Source organism: Acipenser ruthenus, chromosome 9, assembly GCF_902713425.1.
Source record: "Acipenser ruthenus chromosome 9, fAciRut3.2 maternal haplotype, whole genome shotgun sequence".
Taxonomy (NCBI): domain Eukaryota; kingdom Metazoa; phylum Chordata; class Actinopteri; order Acipenseriformes; family Acipenseridae; genus Acipenser; species Acipenser ruthenus.
This window is the reverse complement of record NC_081197.1, coordinates 7,660,287-7,681,511: the sequence shown is the minus strand read 5'-3', so window position 1 is coordinate 7,681,511 and position 21,225 is coordinate 7,660,287. Positions and strand designations below refer to the sequence as shown.

At 37.3% G+C, this 21,225-nt stretch overlaps 1 protein-coding gene across 4 annotated transcripts in view; it reads right to left on the bottom strand.

The window, feature by feature from the left end:
• LOC117405967 (beta-arrestin-1) overlaps positions 1–17,055 on the bottom strand; it is a 65,857-nt gene extending 48,802 nt beyond the window's left edge. For all 4 annotated transcript variants that reach the window (XM_034009549.3, XM_034009551.3, XM_034009550.3 and 1 more), the window contains exon 1: positions 16,212–17,055. In XM_034009549.3, the coding sequence (XP_033865440.1) occupies positions 16,212–16,231 (20 nt within the window). In that variant the 5' untranslated portion in view covers positions 16,232–17,055. The remainder of the gene's footprint in view (positions 1–16,211) is intronic.
• Positions 17,056–21,225: the final 4,170 nt, after the last annotated feature.

Here is a 21,225-nt window from a genome sequence, read left to right as displayed (position 1 = left end):
ATACCTTCAAGGTTCAGATATCCTTTAGTCGGCAAACAGAACAGATTTTTATGCCATTTAACTGAAAGCCTGCTCTGCAGATGAGGTAGCATTTTGTGTATCAGCAATTAAGATGGATGGTGAGTTTTGTCTCTGCCCACAAACATATATCTTTTAAGAAGTCTCTAGATTTGGCACCATCATTGGGAGGGATGGCAGGGTTAAACAAGTTAATTCTTTACTTCATTTGCATGTGAGCGAGAACTATTCCCATATATTAGCACATTATAGAAGCTTTATAGAAACTGCTTAAAGACCTGAATTAAAATCCAAATCACAGTAAAATGCATACTGAACAGAGCCATACAAACGTCCACACCGGTGAATCTCTAACACGCTAAAATAAAGGGCATTTTACCTAGCTATGGTACAGCCATTGCGCTGATATAACAAACTAATAGCTCATACAACAGCAAAGCTCTCCTTATCTTTGACCTAGTGTGGCTCTTCTCTTATCCTGCAGAGGGAATAGAAAGTTCAGTCTGTCTTCTGTATTTTCAGCTACATTTAAAACTGTCTGCATTTGTATCTAAAGGTGTTTTTTTTTTTTTTTTTACTGATTTGTGATCCTACACATTGGGGGAGGATCAAAAACATAACAATACTAAACAAGGCATTTTCAGGATGGTACGGATTATGATCAGCAATAAAGAGGGTCCAGTCCCAGTTGATTCAGATTAGCAATAATCTACTGTAATACAATTCTACTATAAGATGCTAAACATTGCAGAGGTTAGTAATACAATGCTGGCAAGATAGACTATGCAGGTGATTCTAAATCAGTTCATCATTACATATTACAACTTCCCACTCTCATACACAATTATTTCTTAGAGTTTGCTGCCAAGACAGGCCATCATTGACACCAACATGAATCACTGTACTATCTGTGTAGATTCGAAGTCCCTGCATGTATTAGGCAAATCATTTATGAAGGCTGTCTTAATTAATATTCATTCCTATTGAGCCATGTTGTTCCTTTCTTCAAAGACAAATGCTCCAGGAACACCCATGCTTCCAGGAGTCTCTACACATAATCCCAATCCTAACCTTAAATCACAGTTTTATCCTAATACAAACCTTGTGTCAGATTTCACAATTCATACTCATTATCTCAGCAGAGTTACAAATAAAAGAAGAGCATCTGGAACTCATTTTAATCCATCTGATTTTGCTTTCTGTTTCCTTTAACTCTAACCTAATTTTGATGGAAAACTTTCCAAAACCCAATAGAAAATGAAGAGATCAGATGTGACAAGTAAGCATTTTAGCAGTATACTTTCTCCTATTCACCTGTCTAATAATTCTATTATACTAAATGTCGTTTATAATTACCAACACTAAGGGAAATGAAATTTTAATGACGTTGTAAAGAGAGAAATGCCTGAGAAATGATAAATTAACCCTTTGCAGACTGTAAATTCTACACCAACTGACATAACTTGACGTTTGGGCTTCTATCAGAGCAAATATCCACCGAAAGTACACAGCATTATATCTTTCTTAAAAGCTGAGGGTCTGAAAATTAAGAAAATAATGTTTTCATGCTATGATGAAATATACCCTATGATTAACTAGTTTTAATTTAAAAAAATAATAATAATAATAATTTGAGAAAGCTGTAAAATGTGTGACACTGCACAATCTGGAAACTCATTTCTGGAAACCGCCATCCTAAAATCAATTTAAATCCGACTGTGCAGGCCGGCACACCAGCATAAAAAACAAATCAAAAACAAGATGTTGCGTATATCTCACGCGTCCCATCTGCGCCATTCTGAATTGTGCAGTTATTGAACAGCAAATTATATGTCTAAATGTCCATACAAAGAGCTATCTTTTGAAAGAAAAAACGCACTTATCCAAATAGATGAAAGTTGACACCAAAACGGCTAAGTGAAAAATTTTAAATCGTTTTCAAACTTTTTCAGACATTCTCCAAAGAAAAGATGTCTACTTCTTAAAGCACCATGGAGAAACCCTGAACGCCAGTTACAGTACGAGCACGTGAAGGTCTTTCTGTGGGAATGGTTTAAACAGGCTTGTGCTGATAAAAGGTAAATGTTTTGATTAGGCATTGTTGTGTTTACTATACTGTGTATGTACAGATGATTTACAGACGATCCTATTAGGTGAGCAGATACCCATATTGTTGTGCGTTCTCTAATTAATGCCTGTGTGAATTCATGGCATACAGATGTTATGACTGATTGCTAATCACATTGTGGGGGGTCGGTTTATGTAAAATTAGGTCGAATCATGTCATTGAAAAGCAAGAAAATGTAATGTATGTGAGTGTTAAGCCACACAAATATTTATTATAATTTTATATGCCCTTCAAATGTCAACAATCTGCAGCCAATAAAGTAGATTATACTACTTTATACATCAACAAAAACACAAGAATATGTACATATATATATTTATAACTTTGAGTGAACTAGAAAACGTCAAACAATGCCTTCTGTTTCCTTCACAAATATATCACAACTGCAACACAGTGTTTGATGTATTAGTTACGTTTGAGATTTTATCCAGTAAAACCCTGACCATTTCAATTATAGTGGCATTGCGTCGGTCACTATTCAAATTAGGTCAATGCCAAAACAGTATGGTGTGGGAGCGATGCATGTGCCAGAACCTCACATGTGTGCCTTTTACAGTGCTGGTACAGTAGCTCTTTTTGTTTTTATATATATATATATATATATATATATATATATATATATATATATATATATATATATATATATATATATATATATATATATATACAGTATATGTGCTGCACTCACTCACGTTTGTTTGCCCCTTTTTACTGAGACCCAACATACAGAATTGCAGTTGACGTGCACTTTTAGTAATACAAAAATTAAACAAATCAAATTAAAACACCTAGCTCTTATTCCAGCACTAACTAAAACATACACCCTTCCTAGTAAGGGGCGGATACGTCGTTTACCCGTATGAAACAAACATAGGTTTACAGAAATTAACACAGCACAGTACCTACAACGTGACCGCTAGGACACAGAGTACCTCTTCCCATGTCCTACTCAGCAGCCTTGAGCATACGGACTGCTGTCTTTTTTTATTAGTCAGCTGTTATCATGGTTTTTTTTTTCCTCTGGCAGATGAGTCTTAAAAAGTACTTGAATCCTTAAGCTGTTTGTTCTTAGAATCTAGACTATCAAGCTCTTAATGCAGGTGCAGTAATTATTGAATTGTCAACAGAGACAGCTGTCACTTCTGATCATGAGCTGCTCATAAAATAAACAAAGTGGGCTTTCTTTGGAGGGATGAGGGGAAAAAAAGGTATTTTTCAGCACCTGCCTCCTTCAGATTTCCAGGTTTATATAAATGTGCTCAATGGTTTCATGCCTCATGTTCAGCTGTTTATGAAATGAGAAAATTAGTGATCTGGTGGCACACAGCAAATTTTAAGTAAAGCCCCCGGACCTATTGACCTATTACCACGAATGCCCAATTGAGACATTTCATCTCAATGTATCTGAAGCCACCAGCTTGTAAGATATCATCCTTCCGCAAGCGCCCATACAACAAATAAAGAGGAAGCAAACAGCAAACAAAAAGGCTGTGAGCCAGGATGGATACACTTCAAGGTGTGCCAAACCCTTCTTAACACTTAATAATGTAGACCAAGACAAGAGATACATTTAACCATTTTATGAAAATTGCACAAGCCAAATTAAATGAAAAATAGATGCAAACAAATTGAAAATGTGCAAGAGTTACATGCAATGAAAGGCAAGTAATCCAAATGGATTGTGAAGAATATTTGATGGTATAAAAAGCTTTGGCCTCAGCTCAAAATTACTGCAAGTGATGGGTGAACTCATGCGTCCCTGAACTGAACAGCTTCCAAACAGATCTACCCATTCGTTTTTACTATCCTCAATGAAATCAATTTCTCTTTACCAATAAGATACAATAACAACTGCCCAGAGTAAGCATACTGTTATATAGGGACAAGGAGTTGATAGCCATTAGTTGCAGAAGAATTCCTTTTGTGCCTCCCATCTCTACCAACTGGAAAAACATAATGCAATACTGCTGTTTAAAATATGCAAACACAATTCATATGTGAATTACAGCTCACTGGCTGCAAGGGATTTTAGTGCTGCAGTAAATATATGGTAGATCCTGGTGCTGATGTGACACAGCCTTGAGAAATTTCTTTGTATGAGATAGTCTGCATCAGATGGACGTGATGTTCACTATGCACAAGACAGACAGACGGACACGATCACCACAAAACGGTCCGCTAAAGTAGCATCCTAAATTAGAGACAGACTGTTGTTAATTCTGGCTAAATAAACCATTTGACCAGACATGTCAAGTATCCTGTACTAAGTGTGAGACTCGTTTGTTTGCATATTATCTCACTCTCTCTATCAGCCTTGATATCTCACACATTTAAAAAAAGCAATGTAATATATATTACAATGTGTCCTACAAATCTCAGTGTAGGATGTGAAGATTGTAAGAGTATTAGAAATCCTGTGTAATTGAACAGGAGTGAGTGCTGCTGCCCACTGCCGCTTCATGAGTGCTGTTCCTCCCCAAAAAATCATGTGTGGAGCTTATTATTAGTCTAGCAGTGCTTCTAGAAATGCATCACAATTTAACCCAGAGCCCAGAATGGACTCTGTTTATTAATCTCTCATTATTGAACAGTTAGGAAGAAATGTTTTAAGTAGCATAAACAACTCAAAGTGTTGAATCGGTAAGGAAATAATTTGCAGTTTCTCATGCCTGACGGCACTCGAAACAGTTAATTATTTTTACAGATTCAACACTTATTGTTGTTTATTTCCAGCTGCTCTGCGTGATAAACTTGTATGCATGTTCTGGCTGCCTACTAAACTGGCTGTAAAAAGCTGACTTGATCTTTCTGCGAAGTGGCTAAATGAAACCATATCTGCTATGGTATATTGTCTTCCCATTGACACTATGGTTGTACAAACCCAATAAATGCATTCATTCTTCATGTCATATAAAAAAGAAACAAATACAAGCCAAAAATGTACATTGTCACAACCTGTGCTTGTCCATGGACATGGATCTACAATAATACGCACATCCACACTGGTCATGAAATGGTCAAGAAAACTAAGGGATTTAGAGAAAAAGGATTTATGTTGATTACGCCTGTATACAAGTGTACTTTGTGATAGTCAAATCCTAGCAAAGCACAGTAATCCACAGAGAAGTATTAACACTAGAACCACCACAGCAGTCATTTTGACAGTTTGAGGTTTTGAAATTTAAATTACTCTGCGTGTCTGAAAGTTATGCAGTTGACCGTTTATGACTTTCCCTAAATACATGTATTAAATACCTTGACCGCGCTTGAAAGGCAGGATCGCGAAAATAAGGAATTTATAATCTCGCCCACCTAGAACTGTCAAAGCAGTCATTATGACTGCCTTTTACCATACATGTTTTTCGTATATATGCAGTACATCCTCGCTATAACACCCTTCATTATAACGAACCTTCGCTGGACCCCAAATAAAAAAAAAACCTAAAAAAAGATAATATTGTAACGTATGTGAGGTCTGTGAAGTGCAGGAACGCTTGGAGTAGGAGGGACTGTGTTTCACATCGGTCGAACAGCCTATGGGCAACAGGCACGGACCACACGACTAACTGGGGCTTAAGACAAGTGTGTTTGTTGTTTTTGTGAAGCAGAGAGAGAAGCAAATAAACAGAGACAGAATAGTCTCTGTTAAGTCAACTTTTTTGTCTTAATAAGAAATGTGCGCTGTGTAACTATGCCTCTGAAACGAAAATAAAGCTGGACACTATATTGATTGTTTGAAAAAAGTAGTAATGCAGACATATCTCTATCGTGAATATAGGTTGTCAAAAAGCACTCGTTTTTTGGCTTGTTCAGCAACCATGCGGCAAAGCAAAACTGATGAAAAAAATATATAAATAAGTAAAAAAAAAAATGAGGATCTTATTAAATTTTCATGTCGGGTTGATTTGGAGTTAAAACTCCAATTTGTGATTCTTGAATGTTGGATTAAGATTTGGTGCACTTTGAAACGATTCATGTCAGATTGATTTTGAATAAAAGTTTTAATTCAGGATTTGTGCTTTTTTTTTTTTTTTGGTACTGCGTTTTAATTCTTTAACGAATTGGATAAAGCAAAAGCAGAATACTGTATACATGAAATGAACAGGTACATGTAATTCTACTTGTATTCACAATCTCATCTCATTAACTTACGCCAACAGTTTATCCTTCATTTTGAGTGTCCTTTCACTGTAACAAACCCCTCGATATAACGAACAAAAGGCTTGGACCCCAACAGGTTCGTGAGGGTGTATTGTACAAGCCTGTTGTTATCTCTACCCCCACTGAGCTTACCTCTGCAGTGCCCGCCGCTTTGCCTGTATCGTCTCCTGCAGCAGCTGCAGGCATGCCAACGATGCCAACTGCTTCATCCGCAGCAGGGACAGCGACTCCAGCTGCATCGCCAGCACAAACAGGCATTCAGGAGCCTGGGAAAGAAGACACTATCTGGGAAATTATAAATCCTGTTGTTGATGCTGTGGGAAGACGGGCTGCACAAAATGTTTTGACTGAAACCTTAGGTCCCACGCTGTACGCAAAACGCAACGTCGACAGCACTCTCTGTGCATTTCATTTGTTGATCGATATGCGAATGCTACACCACATTCAATGCTGTACTGTAGCAGAGGTATATAGGTTACAAAATGATCACTGGCAAAAGAGTTGACGAGAAAAAAAACAGCCTGGTTGGAACATTGAACAAAGCAAGAATAGAGCTTCCACCATCTGCACGAAACTTGCAACCACAGCTGTACTCCAGTACAATTTTGAAACATGTGTAATTATTCTCAGCTCCCTTCATACATCAGTTGCCATCGGGACTGTTGACAAGAAAAAAACAGAGACTGTGGATTTATACAATGCCACAAAATATGGAGTGGACATTTTCGACCAGTCAGGTGAGTTACTCATCATGTCAGTACTCAGTGAAAGCCGCTTATCGCTGGTGGCCAGTTGCTGTATTTTACAATGTACTGGACCTGGCAGCTATCAGTTCCTTCGCTTTGTACAAGGAATGCATCGGGGAAAATATCACTAGGAGATATTTCATCTTTTAGCTAGCCACAGAGCTTTGGCAGAAACATTTCGATCAGAAAACTGCAAAGCAGCAGGCAAATGCAGCTCAACCTGGATTCAGTGCTGCACCCAATGACACACACAAGAGAAAAAAAATGCTAAGTAGCTAAATGCAATAAAAATAAAACTTCAGATATCTGTGCCCAATGTGAAAGAGCAGTATGTGGTAAATGCACAGGAAATGTTGAGAAGCGTTGGGTGCTACTTTAGAGTCCGTTTCCCTGGAAGCGCATTTGCATTACATAATGGAAATTGAGTTATTTTCTTTTGTTATGTTACTTTTAAAAAAAAATTCTTTCATTTTTTACAGTTTTGTATGTACATATACCTGTTTATACACTAGTTTGTTTTGAAATGTTAATTTTGTTATATTTTTTATTTTTTTTGAATATGTTAGAAAATAAACCCTTTTATATTTAATTGTTCATTTAAATAAAGTGTTTCGGCTGTGCAGATGTTTGATATGATGTGCCTGAATAAAACTTTTGAGATAATTTGTCTTTCATTTTAATATTGAGGTTGTTTAAAATGTAGCTGTCATAATGACCGCCGGCAGCGATTCTAGGTATGAGTATAACTGCGGCGGTTCTAGTGTTAAAACAACAGCACTTCTTAGGGTGTATTCAATTGATCTTAACAGTGCCAAATCTAATTACAGCCCTCACTGAAATCATTTAAAAAGGACTCTTCAAACTCAAAATACACAAGATAAAATGTCTTGCTATATAAAATACCAGAAACCCTAAATGCAACATATTAACTTCCTGTTTTAGGAAATGGCTGGTAAACATGTGAGCCATAGTAACATTGACGTTTCCAAGGCAATAGCTCCTTGGCCAAATTTCCATGTAACATGCACAATCAATTTTAACACATTCATTCAAGCTGTGGGAGTTGTGTTGGTTACTATTGAATACATTACAGGACTTGATCAAAGAACCACCAAATGTGCCACAGCTGCTGTAAGCGGAGGGTTCTTTCATTACTAAATGGCTTAAGCCCTCAAAACATATCCTCCCTGTTACTATGCAGCATTTTACAGCTACATAAGAAGGCTGGTCTTTTAGTTCTCTTTAGTTTCCTTTCCATTTACCAGTGAATTCCTTCTCAATGATGGGTGTGGCAAAATAGTAAAGGACAATGGTACATGAACTTCAAACGGACCACACACACCAGTGGAATTATGTAACCCTAGCAGCCACCCCTGTAAATTAGCAGGGCTAAGGCAACAGCGTAAACCTTAGGCTATGTTCTCACAGCCTTTGGGACACCAATTACCCCCTTAACTGTGCGTACAGATAAACTGGAATTGAAAAATTCTGCACTAAGTTAATGCACTAATATAACTTTTATATTACAGACTTAATGGATATGCTGATGTGTTGACAGTGCACATTTAACATTAATCACAGCTTTAAAAGAAAACATCCATAGGAACCATTAGATAACAGTAGACATCAGTAACATTAATTTATTTGTATACAATATGTCAACTAATTGCACAAGTAGGGAGAGAGGGCATGTATAAATAATGGCTGGATATACTGTCTAGCTGCTGTTTGACCCTTACGTGTAGAGATAGATGTTCCTGGATTTGTCGAAAGCTTTCAGCCAGGATCAATAAACCCATCCAAACCTCTTTAATATGAAGTAACAACCAAACATGCCATTTACACAGCAAAAAAAAAGCACAAAACGACTACTACATATTTTCTTAATAGTTGTATTTGGTTTGTAGCAGTAAGTACAGCATTTTGGTAATAGGTTGGTAGGGATTGAATTAAGCATGCTTTTCTAAGGGTTTGTAATGCATGTAGAGCTGTATTTATATTGCACAGCTTACGTTTTTGTGTACTTTCCCACAAAGGACTTTATTTAAGTGTTGTTTATTTCTGCAGCAATTATTAGAGACAGCAACACAATGTTCTTATCAGAGCTCAATGCCAGGGTTCATTTAAATCCCTGTGTGTTTGTCAACCAGGAGAGAAAAGTTGTACTTGTGCTACTCTATTTGATAAGAGCACATTTGCTAAATGCTAGCACAGGATGTTATTTTTTATTAAGAGACCTTTTATCTTACTGGTTAGCACAATCAACTATTTAAGTGTCACTTCTCAGAAATAGAATTAAGAAACATTTTAAGACAGTCTCGTAGGAATAACTACATTAGCAGCTACATTTAATTTAGGCTAAAATGAAACATGAAAACAATGGTACAGCATGTTAGTTGCCTATTAGTAGCCTATTAACTCTAGAACTGCCACGGCAGTCATTTTGACGGTTTGAGGCTTTCAAATTTAAATTACTCTGTGTGTTTGAAAGTTATGTGGTTGCCCGTTTATAACTTTTCCTAAATACATGTATTAAATACCCTGATGGTGTTTCAAAGGCAGGATCACAAAAATAAGGAAGTTACAATCCCACTCACCTAGAACCACCAAAGCAGTCATTTTGACTGTCTTTTACAATACACGTTTTAGTTTTGATTATAATCTACAATACTGTATTTTTTTGTATATACAAGACTGTTGTTATCTCTACTGGACCTGGCAGCCATCAATTCCTTCGTTTTGTACAAGGAATGCACCAGGGAAAATATCAGTAGGAGAGATTTCATCTTGAAGCTAGCCACAGCGCTTCGGCAGAAACATTTCGATCAGAAAACTGCTGCAGCTCAGCCTGGATTCAGTGCTGCACCGACTGACACATGCAAGAGAAAACATATGTTACTTTCGTTTTAAATTTAAAAATAATTTCGTTTTTACAGTTTTGTATGTACATATACCTGTTTACACACTAATTTCTTTTGAAATGTTTATTTTATCATCATTTTTTCATGTACTGCTTTTTATATGTGGTATGTTAGAAAATAAACTGTTGTGTTTAATTGTTCATTTAGAAACAGTGTTTCGCCTGTGCGGATGTTTGATATGACATGCTGGAATAAAGCTTTTTAGTTGTACCCGATAGTTTCGCTTTCATTCTAATATTGATGTTGTTTAAAATGTAACGTCATAATGACTGTCAGCGGCAGTTTTAGGTATGACTATAACCGTGGCGGTTCTAGTGTTAAAAACCTGCCACAAACTGACAACCACATACTGTAGTCCGCAAGTGAGCATGGCAGCAGTGTGGAGTAGTGGTTAGGGCTCTGGACTCTTGACTGAATGGTTGTGGGTTCGATCCTAGGTGGGGGACACTGCAGCTGTACCCTTGAGCAAGGTACTCTAGTAAAAACCCATCTGTATAAATGGGTAATTGTGTGTCAAAAAATAATGTAATTGTATGTAAAAATAATGTGATATCTTGTAACAATTGTAAGTCGCCCTGGATAAGGGTGTCTGCTAAGAAATAAAAAATAATAATGATAATGTTAACCTAAAGGATCAATTATTAACTCCTACATGGGTTAATATATATATATATATATATATATATATATATATATATATATATATATATATATACACACTAACCCCTGTGTAACTTGTGGAGACTGGAAGTTGCCTCCACCAGCAAGGGCCTCTGTAATCTGGAGTGTCACAAACTGTTAAAAGGAGAGATACTTAAGCTATGGGTTGGGGAACATACCTGTCTCCTCCAATTGCACTGCAATATACTATAGGCCAGTGGGAAAAAATTACTTATTAGTGTATTGCATCTGTCAAACTGATACAGATGGAGATTTGCCTAATTACTATTGATGTAGGTCATTCCATAGAGTCTAGTAAGGCTAATGGTAGACATCAGCAAATTGCAAAGAAAAAATGTCTTTGAAAATTGTGCTCATTTTTTTGACTCATAGTTTGAAGGGATTCAAGTGAGACGAGATTTCTAATGGTATGTCCCTTATTGGTGTTTTTTTTTTTTCACCTGTGTTATGTGAGGAACTGTCATGTGTTAAGAGACAACAGGAAATACATCTTCACAAAATAAAATAGTGTTTTATTGTAAGTGTTGTTTTCTACAATCTCGGCTGGTGCTGCAGGGTGGAAAATAAAGAATTACATGTAACATTGACTCAATGTGGTAATTACTCTATAATTAGGACAAATTGCAGTGCACTGGGTGAGAAAATCCCTCTGCTTATTCCATGGGGACTCCTCAGAAGCACTGCATACGGAGATTGTTTTCTGCTATTCATTATGGAATCTAAATTCCACTGGCATGATCTACCCGGGTCAGAACCTGCCCGGTCAGGACCCGGTGTCATGCGGGTTGGGAACACGATTTCACACTGCTTTTGCTAAAGCAGGGCTGACCTGGATGACGGACGCAAGTAAACAATGTGCATTTCAGTGCCCCGGAAGCAGCTTGTTACAGACGCTTCCTTCCAAGCTTCTCTGGATTGAACCGTCTGCTCAATGTTGATTAGAGAAAATGTTTCTTCATCCCTGCTGCAATCTGGCTCAAGCAACAAAAATATGGCTAAACAGAATAAACAGAAATGTTCCTTTAACCCGGTTAGCCAGGAGCCAGGAGTGCCTGTGTGAAAGGGGCTTAGGAAACAACTATAACTATACACCATTGAAAAATGACTGTAACTCGTAAACACTTTGTAATCACGTGCATTACTGTACTTCAGTGTATGCTCAGCGGTGCTCTAATTAAGCATTAAGGCACTCAACAGATGGGTTAACACAAAATCACAGTACCTTGTGTTAAGTGATAGGACATGAGGTTCACCTGAGTGCCTCTAATCCCCCAAACAATGTGTGTATCACATGCCACACCCTGGAGTGTTTAATTATGAAACCTTTTGAATATGTACACAGTACATAGCTCTATTGGACACAATGACTAACCAGTCTTATGCACAAGCACACGTCTCAAAAATGGGTTTGATGACCATGGAGGCTCATCAACACCGGAGAAACACTAGCATGATCTTTCCAGGGCTGACTTGAAGGCAGACCGCGAAGCCTCAGTTACCACTGCTTGTGCAATCTCTGTTCTGCATTGACATCTTGTTAAATTTGATGTTCACAATCAGACTGGACTGTTTGTACAAAAAGCTGATGTTTTTCTGTCAGATTATTCAGACCATTCTAGTATCCTGAGCATGATTCCATCGCTGAGCATCACTGGGCAGGAGTATCTCTTTTAACAAGAGCCAGACAACCAGAAAGAAGGGTTCAAAGACAAAGCAGAATTCATGGGAGGGTCTAGTTTTGCATATTCTTATTTTGATTCAATAATTAAAACTTGATTGAATGACTGCTTAGGACTGAGAACCATACTTTTACTTCCTGGAAAACTGTGCTGTGAATCAATTTGCACTGGGAAGAACAGCTGGGGTCAGATTGAAATTCAGATGCCCTGTCTAGGAACACCTGTACACCCACGCATCTGTAATGGCTGTGTAGCACTGGAATAAAAGGTAGTACATGGTTTCCTTACATGGCTGACAATGTTTCCTTTAAAGGCTGCCAGCACTATACAGTAATTCCATCTTGATATACTGCACGACAGTGTCTGCTTGCAATGGAGGGAAGAGGAGATCGTGAAATAGTGTGTTCATTGAACACAGGCTCTGACACAGAAAACTGGCGCATGGGAATGAAGTAATCTTAGTCTACCCGTAATAATAGCCAATCTGGGTTTCAAACCCAGGAATGTAGCTTGAATACCAGACTCAGCATTAATCATAAAATGTTATTGATAATTTCTCAGTAGTAGCCACAGTCAATGCACAAGTAAATGCATTCATTATTATTATTATTATTTTTTTCATATGAATAGGAAAGTTAAGATGGAAAAGAAAATGTCAAGGTAGCTTCAGCCTTCTGTAGTATATTGTAGTTTTAAGTATAAGCAATAAGGACAGGGTGCTTCAAGTGTACAAGGAGATAACAGTGTTCAGAGATGGAGCAGAGGAATGTGTACTAGCTAGGAGGAGTGTTGCCTTCAAATACACTCAAAGTGTTTTCTAGTTATATTTGCTGTATTATGATGAACGCGCTTTGGTCTTTCTCTTTTAAAGGTTGTGATTTTAATTTTAAAAAAAGTGCCACTTATATTGCAGTGTAGGCAATGCAAGCCTTTGTGATGTCACTGTATATCAAAAAGGGGACAGTGTCCAGTATACGGTTTGGTTTGTGTTGTGTGGAGTACCAGGTGCTCTCTACGGACTATTGGAGCTGCAGCTACAAATTATGTAAACAATAAATATTGATAAGGACAGGAAAGATATAGTGCTTTGTCTATATACATACCCCTTACAGCTACAATACTGTATAATTATTAGAAAAGTAATCCACTGGCCTATCTGCATCAGGCATTGGGCACTGTGATTGTGTATTGTAAATAAGAGTGTAGTGATTGTATAAATAAGAACATGATTAGTTTTAATAGGGAGCCTGACACTGTGTGTAGCAGCCTGCCTGCTGTGTTTAGTTGCGGGAACGTGCAGCGTGTGTTAACCAGCTGCAAGCTCCACATCAGCAGGTAGGCATGGTGCAGCAGAGCGCCAGGAATAAAAGGGTCTCGATTTCACAGGTCAAGGCTGCTGTAAAGCCATAGGGGTCAGAGCACTACTGCTGCCGAAGCACCAGTCCGTCTGTGCTGCTGAACGACTGGGATCAGGAAATGAAGCGACCACCTCTAATGGTGATCATGTGTATATTCCTAGGTCGGAGTTGGGTGAACTGCATCAGGGATGGAGTTACATACTTGCCAACATTTGGAAACTGTTCAACGGGACGCTTGTCCCCAGGGGTGGTGGGGGGAGGGGGGCGGTGTTATACACATGGGAGGGGTCATACACAAAAAACATTCTATCATATAATAATAGACGTATCCTCTCAACTCAACACCACACGACCAGCATGACAGTAAACACAGACACAATGAAGTGTTCTTACCTTTGTATATCGGTAAGTTAGTGATCAGCAGGTGTGTCAGCTGCACGAAGAGCAGAGCATGTGGTTTTCACTAACTCTACTGTGCAGAATAATTTTTTTTTTTTTCTATATGTAAATATCAGGACTTTCTTCCTGTGCATCGGGACGCGGGATATTTGCTAGCAAATTAGGACTGTCCCGACCATATAGGGACTGTTGGCATATATGGAGTTAGTTTTGGGATAGTAGATCCCACCCAGTATAGCGGACAGGTGTGTAAGCAGGACCTCTGTTTATTAGGAGTAGCGCATGCCATTTTCACAGCACCTTTTATTCTATAGTTTTTGTACAGTGTTTATTTTCCTTTTCGTACACTATGTTGTATGTATTCCGTGCACTACCATGGCTGGTAGTGTCACTTGAGCAGTCTGAATATGTAAATAAAACCTGTTCGCTTGCAGGGTGTATCAACTACAACCTCTGTCTCGATCTCTTGCTTGACACTCAGCAATGAATGGACATACCCACACGGCTACCCTGTTACACTATATAACAAAACTCCTCAAATACACAAACAAAGCAGTATAGAAAATAACATTACCTGAATGTAACTTTGAGCAAACAGCTGACATAGAGAGGCGGTTACAATGATGATAGGAAATAACATACTTTATAGACCTAGTCATGCATCAAAAGGATGATATGTATATGGTAGCAGATTGCAAAGAACAGAGGTCAAACAAAACAATAGATTTGACAGTAATCTGTTATACTGGTAAACTGTTTGATTTAATATAAAAATAATATCCCTGTTAGACATAAAAGGCCTCTAGTATGCAAATAATATAAAAGCAGGCTCAAATAGACTTTGATTAGCTGTTTCAAATATAGTTGCAATAGAAGACATCAATCAACCTATAAAATGCAAAACAGTTTATAGGTATTGCAAGGGCTAGTTCTCTTCCCCACCACTAGTATGAGACTAGGATATGGAGGCATGCATTTTTAAACTAATCTTTAGAAATATGTGGCAAGTCTTTTTTGAACGTGCATATGTGAACTCGAAAGGAGAATCTCTGAGTATCTTACTGAAGTGAAGTGCTTGGTTAAGCATGCTCGAGAGAGCATTCAGAAAGCAGGGCTGTCACTATGATTACCACAAGCAGAACAAGTTACTACTGGCCCCCAGGATCATGAACCTGGACCTTATCATGTGCTGTGTAACCATGTGAATGACAACAACCTGTGAACATCTTCTGCCTCAAGCAAACATCTCACCCTGTGCAGCATTCCCTGCAAAATGAGCAGCGAATAAGCAAATTCAATTTCAATTCCAATCAAAGCAACTAAAAATGTGGAGGATTTTTCTTCCTCCAGTATATTTCCTTTGAAAGTTCTGTGATGGAAGCCCAACAATATGTATATATATATATATATATATATATATATATATATATATATATATATATATATATATATATAGTATTGTATTAATTAATGATGACTTGGCAAAATGTTACCAATAGGATGTGCAAAGTAAGTTATCAACACCTGCCATGACACGTAACAAACAATGTCGACAAATTGCAGGTCTCTCAGATTATTTGTCCAGTCTGTTGGGCTTGCTGTCCTGTTGGATGTGGTTGGAGGAATGCAGTGTATAGGGTATAGGTTACCCTTAGGCACACTTTGTGTCTATGAAGCAATAAAGGTAAACATGTACAATAAGTACCTTGCAGCCACTCAATATTTCACTGAAGAAAAAATTCTATTGTGGTTAAGGTCATTTTTGGAAGGGCTATTAGCATATCCTGTCACTTGACAACATGGCTTGCACAGAAAACACATGGCACAATTTGTGAAGTTTATTTTATCAGTACTAACAATGGTTTTGATGCCCAGCACTGGACTGTTATGGGGGGGGGGGGGGGGGGGGGGGAGTGGAGGCAAGCCATGAGGTGGATAACAGGTTGTAAAGTAGGGTGGAATAATTATTATGCATTCTGTGTGTATTGACAGCGAGTGACTGTGTTACTAGTTTACATTTTCAATAAAAGCAAAATACACAACACATATAAAATCACACATGTAGCTTGAATATAAAAATGCAAGCATTGTAAATACAGGAGAAAAGCAGTAACCCTTACCTTGTTCCTTTATCACTCATTATCAGGATCTCTGTGTTGTTGCAGTCTTACTTCTGAGGGCAGCAGAAGAGATTAGCAGATGAATTGCAAAAGGATGCAACCAGAAAAAATGAGGTATGCAGCCAGTCAGTCTGTAGACCAGTCTGTAGCAGCAAACACGGGTGATGCTCCAGCTATTCTGCCCTCTCTCTCTCTCTCTCTCTCTCTCTCTCTCTCTCTCTCTCTCTCTCTCTCTCTCTGTGAATAAAATCTAACAGTGTATGTACTATTGTTTAAACACAAAAGGTAAAATGTTCCTCTTTTATATTACAGGGTTGGTATTGTTGCCTCGTTGTGTAAATCCGGATTTGAAGATTAAAGCTTGTGTGGGTTAAAATCCTGGAGATTATTCTTATAAACAGGGATCCTCCATCAAGGCTCTGTTTCAGTGCTTTCCCTCTTTAGCTATTTCACTGCCTCTCTCTCTCTCTCTCTCTCTCTCTCTCTCTCTCTCTCTCTCTCTCTCTCTCTCTCTCTCTCTCTCTCTCTCTCTCTCTCTCTCTCTCTCTCTCTCTGCCAGAGAGTGTTGCTGAGGATAAAAGCATCCCTCCCATACAACAAAGAACCACCCTCATTTGGCTTAAAGCTACAATGCTGGGTAGAGGCAAAAATCACACAAGTCCTCTGTTGACCTTAGGAAAGCACATTGGGAAGGAGTATCTCATGCTCATGTTCTATGATGTATCTTATTATTTGAATTTCTTGTCATGGTTCTATATGTAACTGCCAATAAAGGGCTCTATTCACAAAGCTTTCACTTGTGAGTTATTTAAAGTAATGACTATATCCAGAACAGCATGGTATATTACAATGTTTTTTTTTAAGAGCAGACCTCAGGAACGTCATTGATTTTAGTGAAAGCAATATTTTTATAGGCTAAATAGACACATTATTTAAACTACTTAAAAAACATTATATACAAGAGATATTTGATAAATGTAACACATAATTGTATGTCCCCATTTGTGGACCCAGTGCCTGAACAACCTTGATATATTCATACATTTGTTAATTTTATTATAAGAAACTAAGTAAAGACACATATCTACTAATTAGCTTCCTTATTACTCACTTTCTTCTAATATCTCTGAAGATTGTATGAATATGTGGTTGATGTTTTGGATGAACATTGCATTGCTTGCATTGTGCTGTGTGTTACTGCATGTCATTATAAGAAACTGGATACAGTCAGATCAGGTTGTATAGGTTCATCTTTATTATGCCAAGCATTTTTGTGCTACTGCAGGTCATCATGAATTCAATTGGTAATACATAATTAATCAAAAATGATTTATTTCATCATCAATAATGCACAGCCACAGTAGCTTGCAATATCCAAAATGAGTAATTTGTAGTCTGTCTTACATGGCTGTAATAGGCACAGATTCACTGAGATTCTGGATAACACTGTGTTTGCTGATTCCTCTGTCATTTTACATTTGAGAGGTGTTCAAATTACTATGGGAAGGCACAGTGCAGGGTAATCAACAAGTCATTACTCCAAAGTGTCATGAGCACCATTTTGTGAAAGAAGGAAAACACCCATTTTTATAACCTCTTAAAAGAAATGGGGACGCTTATTTATTTCTTAGCCTTACGCTTATGCATCTGTATGTCTGTCACGCTCTACATGGTGAACATGATAAAATGAGCCTCATATCCATTCAGTTCAATGTACTAATAAAAGACAAGTGATTAAACAAATCAGCCTTTGGTTCTTTAACACATTTACTATACCACGGTAAAGAGAAACGTGGAAATTGGCTTTGTGTTTTAATGCATCTCTCACAGATGCATTCTACAGATGGCTTTGTGTGTGGAGACTACACTGGTGTTAATTAAAGCCCATTAGGCAATTATTGTTTTGAACGGTTAGAGTCATTCATTTAGGAATGAATGACAATTGATAGGATTTTTCTTAATTTGCACCCCACAAGCGAACCCACTGGTCCCTTCTTGTCATATCGTGGAATTTGAGTGGATCTGGCTGCTCAAACTGTGTAGAACTGAGCCAAAGCTTTTTAATAGTAAGGATGTGAAAAAAAAAACTAAAGGAAAACAGAACTGGAAACCAAATAACATAAATGACACATGGGTAAGATAATTAATAATGAATATCTGTAAGCTTTAGCAATTCTACTTTGATAGCTTTGTGAATGTTACAAAACCAAGTTACTGGTTATATAATTGAAGGTACTCTCAAGTTGTTTCTTTCTCAGTTATATAACCTTAATGTGGAATGTTCTCCTTTCAGACAGTAGGAGTTAATTAAATGTTGAAAACCACATATCAGTTTTTTTTCCAGGCTTGGGGCATTTGAAAGTATCTAGTTTATTGAGAGACCAAGTTGGACTGTCACTCAATAGGAGTATCAGCTACTATTTAACTACTCTATAAATATATTTATACTTTCAAAAATCAAAATAAATATAATAAAATAAGCCAGAAGAGCACAATCCCATTCATCAACCATCAAGTACCCTAAATGACTTAATTTAACCTCCTTTAATTAGTTACTTAGTGAATGACACCCTAATAAACCTGGAGAATTCTGGACCTCCAAGCCTGGATTTGTTCATCCCTGAAATAGGCCAATTGGACCAATAGACCAGCCCATTAACTTGTTCCATTTGTGTCCTTAATTTGTTAATCAAGCTCTCCAAAATCTAGTTCTAGCCTGGTCCTTATTTGTTTAATTTAGCCTCGGTGTGCAATAAAGTAATTAAAGACCAGGGTGGAAAGTTTCAAGTGAACCCCAACACTAACCATGAATCTGAACCTTTAACTCTAACTCTAGCCCGAAACTGATCATAATCATTTGTTTCTTTAATGTCAAGCCACATTCTGCTGGAAGTGTCTCAAATATTGGATTCCTGGTTGCATAGTGGTCGATACTGTACAGTGTTTATCGGGTGTCTTTGTACTGGCAGTGGCAGTGCCCTATTGAGAAGAGCTGTGACTGTGTGTGCTCGTAGACACATACAGTCACAGGAACCACAGCCTTAGGAACCCTTTTATGAGCAATAATCTTTATTGCCCCATTTTAATATCTGAATGGAGTAATAACAATGGAAAGCTAGAATGGAATTACAGAAACAGCAACACTAATGCATTCTTAATGATCCCCTGTTCTGATTAAACACGTTTTAAATGCATTCCATGAATCAGCACACAACATAGTGTGGCAGATCATAATTATGAACAAACTGCACAACAATCTATAGATAATTTGTAATGGACTAGGAACGAAAAAAAGGTTATAGACCATCCTGGCTAGTTTTCTCCCATCTATTGATTTTGTTTTCTTAACATCATTACTGCATATCTTGTATTGTCTAGTGATCCACTAATTACTATTATAATTAGGGCTTCTGTTTTTCGGTTTCCTTTGCCATCTTCCACAACGAAATCCTTATGGTCCCGGGCATATTCTTCTGGGGGGTTTGTGTGTTTCAGCATTATTTTTTCTTTTCGTCACAATTTGCAATTCTGTTTTAAATTCCACGAGCGTGTAAATACTCACTATCGAACTGTAATATAGATTTAAAATCTTGTGAGCAAGAACAATCCTCTGTTTCTAATTGTTATCTTGTTTTAAAATCTCACAAGCGTGTTACAAACCTCCAATAGAAATGTAGGTATTTGCTGCCATTCAGTAGTTGGGGTGGGTTTAAAGTATTCATAAAAAATCAATGCGAGATACAAGTCAGGAAGGAGGGACATTGCCCAACTGCACTGGGAAACTTTTTATTTTATTTCTTCATGGGGAAAGGCATCAAGTCAACGTGAATTGAGTAACCATTTAGTGTTTTTCCGTTGTTTATTGGATATACCAATTTCATTTTTTTTGTATCGGGGGCGTTTACATTAAAATGTACTTTTTAGAATGAAATAACGTAATATCTCAGCATATATTCTGCATAGTGCTCACCTTACTTAGTAGATCATTAAAATAAATAAAAAATGCAAATGGTATTATCGTGTGTGTAAATACAGTGATTGAGATTCGTTATGAATTGTTACCCTAAAGAAGGCTGCAGACCCATACTCTTAAAAGCTGTGGAGTGAATTCCAGAGAAAAAATAACTGGTAACAGAACTATTCACTGTTGGCTAAATCAGAGACACTCAAATAAATACCTTGTATTTCTCACCTAATAGATTCCAGCTAATTAACTTGAAACCTCTTACTCAATCTAAGATTTTAGGGGCAGAGTATAGTAAACAAAGAGTAGCTAACACTGTCAATACTACTATTGCTCAAGAAAAGAAAATAAATAAATAAATAAACAATATTGGACAAGCTAGAATTCCATCAGCAGTATTGCTTTTATTCCATGGACTTATATTTTTAGATATTTTGTTCAGTGAACTATATTTGAAAAATATACTTATCTTAAAAAAAAATTGTGAAATGAATAGTAAGGATAGATTTAATTCAATTTAATACGATGCCTCCCTCCTTTTGTCATATACTGCTGTGCAAAAGTCTTAGACGTTGCATTTTTCTATTCTAACTCCACACTACTGCTGGCCAAATGGGCTAAAATGTAAATTAGCCATATTGATATTGGGAATAATTCCAATGGGAAGTCTCAGACTAAGCACATTGTATTGCTTGCTGGTAGCTCCTAACATGATATGTTTATAGGTATTACATTTCTGCCTAATGGATATCCATAAAATTGATCTCTAGGTCTGCAAAGAATTCCAAACTTAATTTGGAAGACAAGTCAAACTGTATTTTATTGTGGTTTCAACTTGAGCGGTCGTAGCAAATTACCCTCAAATTGTGCAGCTTTAAAATCATGAGACATCTGCACTATGAAATTGAGCTACAAGACACATCTCATTGGGCTCCTTTATTTAAACAGAATGATGAATACACTCAATCATAGATGTGGCTAGTGCATTAAAGTGATGAAGGCACAGCCATTATGGCGGCAATCAACATGTTCCAAGGCTATTTACTTCAG